Source organism: Poecile atricapillus, chromosome 13 (assembly GCF_030490865.1).
Source record: "Poecile atricapillus isolate bPoeAtr1 chromosome 13, bPoeAtr1.hap1, whole genome shotgun sequence".
Lineage (NCBI taxonomy): Eukaryota > Metazoa > Chordata > Aves > Passeriformes > Paridae > Poecile > Poecile atricapillus.
Genome location: NC_081261.1, coordinates 17,129,661 through 17,142,217, shown reverse-complemented (window position 1 = coordinate 17,142,217; position 12,557 = coordinate 17,129,661). Strand labels below are relative to the sequence as shown.

Below are 12,557 nucleotides of genomic sequence, written 5' to 3'. Positions count from 1 at the left end.
AGTGCTGGATCTGTTCAAACACATAATGGAGACAGCTGATGTTTACCGGCTCTGCTCAGGAAAAGTGCCGGGGTTTAAATGCTCAGTAAGGATAAAAGGATGTGACTTGGTTCATTTAAGTGTTGCTGTCACTGCCTGGCCACAGTTGCTTTGCAATACCCCATTTTCATTAGCATTTCCAGCAAAAAATGGGCAGCGCCACACAAGCGATTCTTCATTTGCACAGAAACCAGCAGAGCCCTTTTTCGGTTTGTTTTCATAATTCAAGCAGGAGAGAGAGGTTTCCTAAAGAACAACGGGCATTTCCTTAAAGGCCAAAGAAGCATCCATGTTTTCTCAGTGTGAGACCTGCCTGGAGGTTACTTACAGGTGCTCTGTGGCTCAGGCTGGGGCAGGAGAAGAGCAGGGAGCCCAGCAGCAGCAGCAGGCTGGCTCTGGCAGCGGTGGAGAGGAGCCCGGCGCAGCGAGGCATCGCCACCAGCCTGAAATGCCAAACAAAACAAACCACACGGTTATTTTCCCCCTGTTTTTGCAGGTTTTGGGACTGTTCACACAACACTTTGTGGCGCAGCGTGGGAGCGGGGGTGTGACACGGCAGGAAGCACAAACACCTCGAGGTGTGAGCACTGGGGGTCCTGGGGCAGCCGCTCCCTGCTAATGGGGTTTGTGACAGGTAATACCAAGCGCCTTATACCGACCCCAGGGGGGATAATATCTCTCCTGGAAAACATGAGGAGACCTGTAAGACTTGTTTAAAATTGCTGTGTCGATGCCATGGATGACAACTACAGGGGAAAATAAAAAGCAATCCCGTGAAGGCTTTTTATGCCTGTGCCTCATTTTAAGCTTAGAAGTAGCTGCGTTAATTCAAATTAAACAAAACGACCAGCTGTCCAAGGATCAGGGGTTTATCTAATCCATATGTAGGTTTTTCTTGAGGAAAACAACATTTTGCAGAGGTCAGTGAGGTTTACTCGGTGGTTCCTACAGCACAAGGCTTTCCCTTGCTGCTCAGAGCAGCGGCTCAGCCGAGCCGTGGGGCCAGGAGCTGGCTCTGGCCAGGCTCAGGGGAACCAGGGCACAGAGCCACCCCGATCTCCTGCAGAACAAAAGAGGGGGAAAACAAAGGGTTCTGCTGTGCTGGGTGCCAGTCCCGGGCACGGAGCTGGTGTGCCCACCCTGTGAGTGTGAGCACACACACGTGTGCCCCCAGCGCCTCGCACACGAGGCTGGGGATCCACCCACGGCCTTCAGCTCGCTGCTGGGGTAGGGAGAGCAGCAGCCTGCCAGCACACAGGCTGCACAAGTGTTTCCTTTGATTGGCTCTAAATTTACACGCTGCTAAATTAAACTAAATGAGGTCTTTTGAAAGAAGATGGGACTGATTAGTTCCGTTCAAACACTCCTTCATTACTCATCCCTCCATCAAGTCTGCTCCTACTCCTATCCAGGTTTTTAAGAATTTCCTCCCCTACACACAGTCCGAAATATCTTGCTTTGCTGTCCATCAGGATGGCACATCAGAGAGCAGAGTCTTCCCTCCTCGAAGCAACAGCTTTGTGTCCCACAAAGCAGAAAACCTGCTCACAGCAGCACCCAATGCCAGCTCCTGCCACCAAAGAGCCTCCGCCCCCAGAAGCCTTCAGGGACATGGAGAGAAGCCTCCTCTCTTTCCACCCTTCCACTGGGACCTTGTCTCTCCACTCCATCTTGTCACTTCTTCCTCTCCCTGCTTGGTTTTTGCCAGAAAAAGAAAAAGCAACCCCCTGCATCCCCCTGGTCAGTGCTGGACAGGAGAGGGACAGAGCAGGGAGCAGAGGTAACAGTACACCTGATGTGCCAAAAACTCCTGAGCCAGAGCCTTCCTGAACAGCAGCCCCTACCTCTGAGCCACCTCTACCACATCAACTGGATTTTTCTCATTAATTGGCTTTGGAACAGATCTGGATTTCTGACACTCACAGCATCCCTGAGCAATGAGTTCTCCTGCTTAACTCACACAGTGCAGGAAAGAATCACCTCCCATTTCCTCCTTCCATGTCTCCTCTTTCCCAAAGGGTCAAAGAACCACCTCGAGGACCCACAAGCCCTTATTAAAACACAGCTGGAGTAGAAGAAAAGCTCCCTGTTTTCATAAGGCAACCTGTGGCCAGAGCCTCCATCTCTCTCCTGGGCCATGGCCAAGCAAAACCAGGCTACAGCCAACACCAGGCTCCTGAGCTGGCACACCCAGAGCTCAGTGCAGGCTCCAACTCCCTCTGCTCCCAGAAGATCTGCATCTTCTGCTCAGTGTCCTCAGTCCAGGGTGACCACGACACACAATTCCCTCTCATCTCAGAACAAACTGCTGCTTTTTACACAGGGAACAGGTTTTTGGGTTTGGTTGAGGGGTTTGGGGTTTTTTTCAGTTTTAAAACAAGCAGCAAAACTGGAATAATGAAAAATAGATGTATCTCTCAAACTTTATCTGCAAGCCTGGAAATAAAAAGAAAAAAAAAAAAAAAAAAAAAGAAATTCAACAAAGCAGTGGCTGAAAGCAAAGCAAACGCACACTCCCAATAAAAATAGAGCTCACGTGTACCGAGGAGGCTGGTAGCAAATGACAGCACAGCCTCTTTCAAGCCTCCAGCCTCCTGCCTGCCTGGCAGATGACATCTGCACAACAATTAGCACTTTGCTTCGGTCCCAGGTAGGCAGGAGGAGCCAACATGTGCAACTCAGGGCTCTGGAGCTCCTGGAGAGCAGCCTGCACCTGCTGACATCTCCTGACAGACAGACACACGCAGAGGATTTCCACACAGAATGCTCTGTGGACACAATGGATTTACAGAAACAGCCCTTTGCAGCCTGCAAAGCAGAAGGGTGGTCATGGTGACCCCACCTGCACAAGGAATGTTTGCTTGGATTTGAGGGTGTCTTTGCGGATCCAGGAGCACTCACGTACAGCAGCCAGGCAGCAGCAAAAACCAGCCTAGGACAGCCACAAATTCCCCTTGTGCAGAGTGGAGGGGCTGATTTTTTTTTAAAATAATCCTTTTTTGTCAAACAAAATCAGGTACTAGGGAAAGAGCAAAGGGTCAGACTCTGAGAAGCCTCCACTGCTGGCAGTAATCCTCCTGTCAGAGGAGATGTTGCTGGCTGGGAGGTTCTGCTCCACAGCTCCCGAAATCCGCCAGCAGTGGCAGAAACAACAGCCTGGAGTTGTGTCCCCATTAGCAGGGCCATTTCCACTGGTGGCAGAGCTGTGCACCAGGGAGCTGCAGAGCCCCAGGAACGCAGCTCCTGTAGGCACAGGTGACAGCTCAAAGGGAGCCAGAGAGAAGAGCACATTTCATTAATGCCTCCTGCTGCTGGCAGCGCTCTGCGCTTTCATGTCCCGGCACAGAGCCCACGCTGCCTGTCCTGTGCCACTCCAACAAACCCGCCTGGAGCCTCATCTGCATTCTGATCTGCTGCTCCAGGAGAGCACACAGACCTCCCAGAGCTGCTCAGCCCCGTCATCAGCCTCTGGCTTTGCAGCCAGCTGGAAGCAGAATGACTGAATCATTGAGGTTGGAAGAGACTTCGAAGACCATCGAGTCCAAGCTGTGCCAAATCCCCACCTTGTCCCCAGCCCAGAGCACTCAGTGCCACCTCCAGCCCTTCCTGGGACACCTCCAGGGATGGGCACTGCAAACCTCCCTGGGCAGTTCCAATCCCTGAGCTCTCTTTCCATGGGGAAATTCCTGCTGCTGTCCACCCTGAGCCTCCCCTGGCAGAGCCTGGAGGACATTTCCTCTTATCTTGTCCCTTGTTCCCTGTGAGCAGAGCCTAACCCCAACCTGGCTCCACCCTCCTGGAGAAGGTTCCCCCTGAGCTTCCTTTTCTCCATGCTGAGCCCCTTTCCCAGCTGCTCCTCACAGCACTGGCTTTCCAGCCCCTTCCCCAGCTCCATTCCTTCCTTGTTTTTCTTGCCATGAGAGCTCAGAACTGGACACAAGATTGGAGGTGCCTCAGCAGTGCCAGCACAGGGGACAGGCACTGTCCTGGTCCTGCTGCACACCAGTGCTGATACAAAAATACCAATTATCTCTAAGAAAAAACAATAACAACAAGCTAATCCTTGTTTTCATCTCAGGATGACCTGAGGGAGCGGGATCGGTATTACAGTCTTGCAAAACTTGCCTGCAGATGAACTAACTCAGGCCAGGTTTCCCAGATGGGAGGTGGCAATGGCAGCTCCAGCAGCACTCTGAGTATGGCAGCTCCCTCCATGAGTGCAGGGCACAGCTGGAAAACCTCGAGGAACACGGCCCAAGCACCTCCAGCTGAACCATGGCACAAAGACCTGCCGGCACTCTCAGCCTCTGCTGCTGAAGGGGAAGTTTCCTGGGCAACAGCAGCTCAGAAATGATCTCCAGGCAGCCGTGCACAGGGGCTGTGGGACTGGAGAGGCTCTCAGGACACGATCACAGAGGTCCCCTTCACACACAATGTCCTTTTAATGGGTGGCATCCGGGCCGAGTGCAGTGTGATGGGCTAAGTCACAGTGCCACGGAGAAAGAGAAGGAAATTTAACTGACCTGACCTGCAGTTTTCCTCCTCTGAGCAAGAGGGTCCCCAGGTCTGTGAGGAGCACTCGTGTTTGCTGGTATGCTACAGACACCTTGGGAGCACCCTGTGGCCAGCTGTCCCTCCTGCTCGATGACTGTACAGGACACCAACAGGAGAAAGAGGAGCTTTGGAACTGAAACTCAGCCTCTCCTAAGAGAGGAAACAGCTGGTGGGCAAAAAGAGGATTACTGGGAGCCCACAGAGGATTACTGGGAGCCCACAGACCAATGCCCTTCCCCAGTCACTATCTGGGTCTGCACAATCCTGTGCTTTCAAGCAGGACAACCTGCACACCCCATCACCTGAGGTCAATGCCCAGGCTGATCTCAGCAGCTCTGCTCCTCCAGACAATGCCTTAAATTTCAACTTTCATATTTTCCAGATTCTCTACTGCACTGATACATAGCTCTGAACTTCATAGGAAGTGTTGGCAAGTTCTCTTTACAGTGTGGTCAGACACAACAATCCTTTTCCAGCCCCAGAACCAAGGACACCATTGCAGCTTCAGGCCCAGAAAGTGTAACCAGCAGTGAACTGAGGAGAGCAACCCAGGAGGATGGGACTGCATCACCTGGAGCTGGAATTGCACAATTAACACCAATATGGAAATGGACCAAACTGATCAAAGTGTGAAAATTCATGACCAGGTGTCCATCTTGGGTCCATGTTTAGTGTAGCCTCAGCCAGGCCATTGTACTGCCCAAGGTGTATCCTTTGAAGGCTTTTTAGTAAATCCCTGCTTTATTCCTTTAACTCTGCTCAGCCTCTGTTCCAGGCAGCCTCTCAAGGCATCACAGGCAGCCTGTCCTCAGGAAAGCACCCCTGTGTCCCCAACCCACACAGGAGCCCACTGCAGTGAGAGCCCCAAGCCCTGCCAGAGGGTCCCACCTGGGCACGAAGCCCCAGACAGGTAAGGCAGCCCAGGGAGCAGAAGTTGTTTGCAAGCACCCTCACACCTCCAGGATCTCAGTGGAGAGGGTGCAGCTGCCATACAGACCGTTCCATTCATGTCGCTTATGAAATTGGTTTAAAAAAACATTTATTCTTCTTGCTTGCTCCTCATCATTTACTCCTACTAGGGCTCTGCTCTGGCATGTTAAAAACACTCCTCCACAAAGGGAGAAGTTGTGGGAACACCTTCTTGCTGCCTCCAGAGAGCCCACACAGCAAGGAAGGCAGGCTTTGAGGCTGGCAGGACTGAGCTGGGCTCAGCACAGGCACCAGGTCCTGCTCCAAACTGGACCCAGCCCACAGGAGGGAACTGTGGGTGTGAGGGGCAGGAGAACCACGGCACAAACATGTTTACAGAGCGCTCATGCAACCTTTGTAACAGCTGCTAACAAATAATTACAATAAATATTAATAACCCCTGCAGGCTACCTGTGCAGCCATCAGCTCACACCGGCCCCTGGAGCAGCAGCTCAGCCGTGACACCAGCACAGCACTACCAGGGGCCAGGAGCAGGACAGGGATGTATCCAGCAGCAGGACACAGCCCAGCAGAGCCCAGGCATGGCAAGGGCAGCTCTTGGCACCAACAGCTTCACCAGCACAGCCACAGCTCCCCCAAGAGCAGAGGAGAGAGTTGTCGTGCATCACTTGGATAAAGCCGGAATCGCCCCTTGTACCCAGCCACAGCAACCCTGACCCTGCTGTTTATACAACTCGCACAGTTTAACACTAAGCATCGTTTAGTCTATCATTTAAATTGCCTTAATTAATTCGTTCAGCGTGCTGCATTCACACAAAACGCTGCTCTCCAGAGGGCAGGAGCACAGCTTTGTGCTTGGGTGGTTTGAAGCCCGAGCGAGGCTGCCCTTGCCCTGCCCACGGCTCGTTAGCAGCCCTGGCACAAGGGGCCACGCTCATTAGTGCTGGTGGCAGAAGGGGCCACGCTCCACCGTGGCTCAGCACGACCCCAATTCCACGAGCTGCCTCCCCAGCATCCCTCAGACCCCCACGCCAGAGAGAGACCGCTGAGTCCAGGATGGGGGATCGTCTCTGCCAGCATGGAGCGTGCAGAAGCAGAGCGTGCCTTGGAGATCAGAGGCTGAATTTATCATTTATTATTTATAAGCAGTGCATCTATCTGAATTTCTGGCAGCTGCTCTCGCAGGGCTCTGCACTGCCTGCACACCACATGACACTCTGCTCCGCAGACCTTTGAGCCCGCACCAGAGCGCTGGTGCTGATTTGCACCAATTTAGGACTTCAGGACTTGCCTGGAGATGAGAGATGCGCAGGGACCTTCAGGACAAACATCTTCCTGAAAGCTGTCACACTGCCTGACCTCAGCCACCTGAAACAGCTTTCCCCTTCCTCCTCACCTCCCCACCACCCCAAACCCCAGCCGAAAACACCTCTCGTCCTGCCTGTGCCTATTCCCATCTCCCACTCCTTGCTGTAATTTCCCATGCACAACACATGCAATAAGTGATGTTTTCTCCCCCACTCAGATCTATCCTTTCCATCAGTCCCTATTTGCAGGGTGACACCTTGCCTTACACTATCCCAGGAGTCTGCCAGCATTCAGCGTGTTTTTATCCCCTCTGTTTTCCCAAGCTTGGAGAATCTAACGGGAAAGAAAGCAAATGCTGCACTAACAAGGTCCCAGAGAACCCTGATGTCCCACTGCAGCTGGGCCCATGAATTGCCAAAGATTTAACTGGCTTATTCCCAGCCTCCCTGGAAACAGCTTCTTGTATTTTCCAAGTTCCTGCTGTTCACCCGTGCCTCTCACAGGGAATAACAACCTCCTTCCCCTGTCAGATGCTGGCTTCCCTATAAAGAAACTCAATTAAGAGGTTAAGAAACCATGCAAAATTCCTGCTCAGTGTTATAGAAATCCAGCAGTGATGGATCCAGCACACGACTCCCAGAGCAGGACCCGCACCACGCCGCCTGCCCAGTACCACCATCCCTCCCCGTGGCTGTACCTCAGCCTGTCCCAGCCCCAGCTCAGCCTGGAGGTTTCCCACGGGGATTGCCAAGCCAAGGAACCCACTGCCACTCCCTGCAGAGCACCTGGCACAGAGGTGCCCCAACAGCGGGCACAGGAGGGACTCCTCCAGCTGCCCTATTGATCCTCAGGAACATTGAGCTGTGAGCTTTGTGAAAAATGCATTTTCTCACCTCTCCACAGAGCACCAGGCGGTGGTGACAGCTGTGACTCCTGTGACAGCCCCGGGGAGAGGGAGCAGCAGGGAGCAGGATGGCACATGGGCAGCAAACGTGGGGCTGCGTGCTCTGGATATGTGGCCAGGAATAACATGGCATAGCAGCTTGTGGATTGATCTCATGGGATGCCTGGTTGGATGTCCAGCCCTGGCTCGGCTCCCACACGCTTCCAGTTTTGTGGCAAGCTCCCAGCTGAAAAGGCAGAGGCCACTGGGATCCACTCATGGGTCAAACCCACTCAGGAGATGCCAGACTGGCAACAAAACCTGGAATAAAGCCCTAACAAGCCAATGTCAAACCCTCCCCTGAAGGGGAATAGGGAGCTCTCTGGGGATGAACACAACCTGCTGCCACTCAGGTTCCCTCAGGACCAGTCCTGGCTTTGTCCCCAGTCCCTGCATCAATCCAGACACGTCAATCCCCACACTGGGGCTCAGCTGCTCCACTCCCAACACAGACACCACAGTTACAACCAAGGCTGCTTCCACTGAGGTCAGCAGCAATATCTTCTTGTGCTTGGATGAAAGGCTTGATGCAAGTTTGTGTTTTTTCCCTCCCTGCACTGTTCCTTTCTCAGTGGTTGCAGAGGATGCCTTTGTTGAACAATTAAATAAGCCCTGGGACAGGAATGAGCATGAAGGGAGAGCTGAGAGACGGCCAGCCCCATCATCCAGAAGTGATTCTCGTGGTGGTTGCCATTCCTGTATCCAGGCATTTCCCTCCAAGACTGAAAAGCAACTCTTGCTTCCCAAGCATCAAAGCTTCCCCAGGACAAAGCCAAAGCAGAACAGCCAGCCACTGCAGGCAGCATCCCTTCAGCAGGGTTTTTCCTTAGGAAATTTAAATTAAAACAAGCCCCAAGGGCTGCAAATGCAGAAACAAATGCACAGAAACAGAAAGCTGAAAGAGAACATAATTCCTTCCCTCTCTTGTTCTTCATCTTCCACCCCTACTTTGGGGAATGGTTTGTTGCCTTTTAGAGCTATTTTAGATGTTACTTGCAGCAATGTATGGAGAAAACAGTTGAAATGTGATGGTGCAGCATTCTTTTTAATTAAACAATCCCTCAGGCACAACGGAATGGCTCCAGTCAAGGCCAGGACACTGCAGGTCTGCCTCCTCGGGGGGAGATGCTGGCCCCACTCCTCCAGCAGAGCAGAAGCTCTCCCAGGCCCCTCTGGGGGTCTGTTATCAGATGGCCCAGATCTTCCATAGGGTTTGTGTCCTTCTGCTGCCATCCTGGCTTTTTGCCTCGTCAGCCTCTGCTAAGCAGAGCTTTGATCCCCCAAGCGACCCCTGGTTCAGGGACCTTCTTTCCTTCTGCTGCCCAAACACGTGGGACATGGAGCTGGAGCTCCCCAGCACCTCAGCTTCAGAGGGAAAGGCTTTGATGTGGCACTGAGATTCCTCTGGTCTCTTCAAACAGCAGTAGAGCCACAGCTTGTGATCCGTGCAAAAGAGCATTTTCCTTGGGGAATGGAAGTCACGCCAGCGTTCATCTCCACCTTGTCATGGCAGAACAAGCTGCATCGGCGCTTCAAAGAGCTCCTCGGCCTTAAATCCTTATAAAAAGTTGACTAAGTGGAGAACCTGACTCTGAAGGTCTCATGAATCCCAGCAGAGGTTTTGAAACAGCTTTCCTGTGAACGCCTGTGCTGCCAGAACCACGGCAGCCACCAGGCCAGGCTCCTCTCACAGGGAACGCTCTGCTGCCCCAGGGAGACCTGAACTGACGGGTCATGGACAGAGAATTAAAGAGGCAGCCAAGCTCCCAGTCCCCAGGTCCCTGCTGGGCTGCATGACCAGGCTCCCTGCTCCTCAGAGCTGTGGGGTTCACTCAGGAGCAGGACCTTAACTCCATCTCACTGCCCCTCAGCCACAGCACTCCAAAACCTGCACTGAGGAAGGAGGAGAACAGAGAGGTGACCAGAACTGAGTGGGTTTCCTCCACAGTCTTCTCATCCAAGGGACAATTACTCTGTCTGTAACCTCAGTACCTTCCAGTCAATGCACTGGTTCTCATCTGGAGCTCAGACCAGCAGCACGAGATCCGGACACTCAAAAGGAAAATCCTTTTGGTGAGACACCCTATAAAGAGCCATTTCATGGACTGGCATATCTCAGCAGCTGAGCAGCACTGGCCCACAGAGGGTTCTTCCTTTGACAGTCCTGGCTGTCACTGCACCTGCTGGCTCTGCAAACACCCAAGCCAAAGGACACAGGGACTTTCACTCTCCATGTCTTGGTGTTTGCTGCAAGGCAAAGCCAAGAGCTCGAAACCTGCTGTCAGAGTGAGCAGCAGGCTGTTCCTACACACACTCAGCTCTGATCAAAGATGCACCTGCAGCACCTTCCTCTCTGCTCTGAGACACCAGAACATCCTGAGCAGCTGCCTGTGCACAGCACTTCCAGCACAGCTCTGCACGTCTGTACGTGCCTGAGCTTCTGCCACGGTGACCACAGAGCTCAGCTGTCCCCTCCTGCACACAGATTTTATCCCCAGCTCTTCTGCAGAGCTCCTCCATCAGCTGCCATCTAAATGAAGCTGCTCTGTGAATCCAGGCTGCTTCAGTGACAGCCTCCACAGTGACTTCCAGTGACCACACACGTCACATGTCAAGACAAGTTCTGGCACGGACCCCAGTGAGGGAGTGAGAAATCTCCACACACCCAGAGGCAGGCAGGGGCAGTTCCTCACATGTCAAAGGGAACAGCAGTGGGAACAGGCCGCATATGTTTTCCGAGGCAAGGACCCTGCCATTTGTGGAACAAATGGTACATTTATTGTGCTATTCAGGAAGAAATAATAATTACAGTGGCCTCCAGTCTCCAGCCCTTTTAAGTCTGTACTTAAAGAAAGAGCAAAAAAAAGACCAAAGCAAACAAGGCTTCCACAAAACCCTCTGAGCTGGCTTTTAGCTGCTGGACAAAAGCGTGGCAGCAGGAACTGCTCATATTGTCCCGTCTCGTTCCTGTTTTGTAACAGCCCCGGCACTGCAGGCAAAGCACGGCTGGAGCAAAGCCCTGCTCGGGTGCTGGAGCTGCCCTGACCTCAGCTCCTGCCTCACCACTGTGCTCCAGGTGTGCTCCAGGTGTGCTCCAGGTGTGCTCCAGGTGTTCCTGGCTGCCCTGGCACGTGCTGCTTGCTGGGCTTGTTCATCCCAGGGCAAGGAGCAGAGAGCCAGCCTGGGCACCTGTGATGCCATGATGCATTTTTTTTTCCTTTTCTTTTATATAACTTTTATGTATTTTATATTCTTTTATGTATTGTATGTTAAGTGCCCTTAACATTCACACCTGTAATTCCTTAAGTCTGATAACTTGCCATCAAGCTGGCATTCTGCTAGGCCAGAGAACCAAACATCCTAAAGGCCTTGCAGCTGGAGCCCAGAAAGCCCTACGCTATCTTAAGAAACCAAGGTCCCCTCTAAAATACATCCTGTAAACTAAAATTAAGCCCAAACTAGAGAGGAATACTTTGAAATAGGAAGATATCACGCTACTCATTCAAGTCTCTCATTGGGGCATCTTTGTTAGATACCCTAATTTGCAAGGTCTATGAAATTGTATATGCAATCTACTGTGTGTGTGCATTTCAGCAAATTCCACCTTGGTGAAATGCTGCACCATAAAGATCCTTAGTGAATACCCAGATAAAACCCCTTTATCCCCTAACTGTGTCTGGCTCTCAATTTTAAGACCAAGGAAAAGGCATCACCTGGCAGGCTGTGTGTGCCCAAGGGCATTGAACAGCAGCACCCGGGGCTCCATCCACGGCTCCAGGATGAGCTCCCAGGAGCACATTCCCAGCACACATAACTCTCTGTCTAATCAGGCACTCTGCCCTGTTTCGGCAGAGATTTACAGAGAGGGTTTTTTTTCTCTTGGAAGCAATAATAGATGGACAGCAGGAAAGGGAAGAAATTAATGAACAAGTAATCATTCCCAAAGTTGCAAATAGGAGTGATTCTTCACTCTGAGACAACTCTGGAAAACAAGATTAAAATGCTTAGGGGACATATTCTGAAAACTGCAGGTAATAGAACAGATAAAATGTATTTACACTATCTCACAGGGGACAGGTACTTTTTATTCTGCTGAGGAATGTAATATTCTGCTCCTCATTGCAGAGCTAAAAGGGTGTCCTAAAAAAAGGAATTTAACAAAGCCTTTTTAATGGCAACTGGGTCTGGCTCCAGAAGACAGGCTCTCCTCTGCCCCGCAGCCAACACGCCAGGGGAACCACAGCCAGCACCTACAGACACACCCAGCACACAAACATCGTTAATAATCCATGCCAACAGCACCATTATCAACCAGCAGGAGGGAGGCTGGGATGGCAGGGGGGTCAAAGCAACGCTCCCTGCGCTGATGTTTCCTGAGAGGAGGAGGCAGGCCTGCCTTCCTCCACTTCCCAGCGCCCGCAGAGCCGCGGCTGCCAGCGAACAGACTGCGCCTCAAGTAGCCGCCAGCAGAAACAATTTGTCATGTGTCAGATCAAATAAACTCTTATGAGGCCACTGTGCTCCCTGAAGCAGACGGCTGCCAAACTCCAGAGGAGAAATCCAAGGAAGCGAGCCGGCCGGTGTCAGCCCCGAGTGCTCGTGGAGACCAGCACACTTCTTCTTGTTGGGAGACATCGGCGCCCCTGCAGCACCCCCATGCCAGGCAGCCAGCAGCAGCTCCCACTAGGAGCAAGGATTTGGTGTTTAAATTGTCACTCTGCATAGTCCAGAAACTCCACAATCCTCATCCAGTGGCACAGCAGCTCGCTCATCCAGGGAGGCC

General features: G+C 52.3%; 1 protein-coding gene across 1 annotated transcript in view; it reads right to left on the bottom strand.

Moving 5' to 3' along the window:
* The window catches only part of SIL1 (SIL1 nucleotide exchange factor), a 165,432-nt gene that overhangs the window by 142,777 nt on the left and 10,098 nt on the right, over positions 1-12,557 (bottom strand). The window contains exon 2 of the mRNA XM_058848363.1: positions 368-482. Within this exon, the coding sequence (XP_058704346.1) occupies positions 368-472 (105 nt within the window). The 5' untranslated portion in view covers positions 473-482. The remainder of the gene's footprint in view (positions 1-367; positions 483-12,557) is intronic.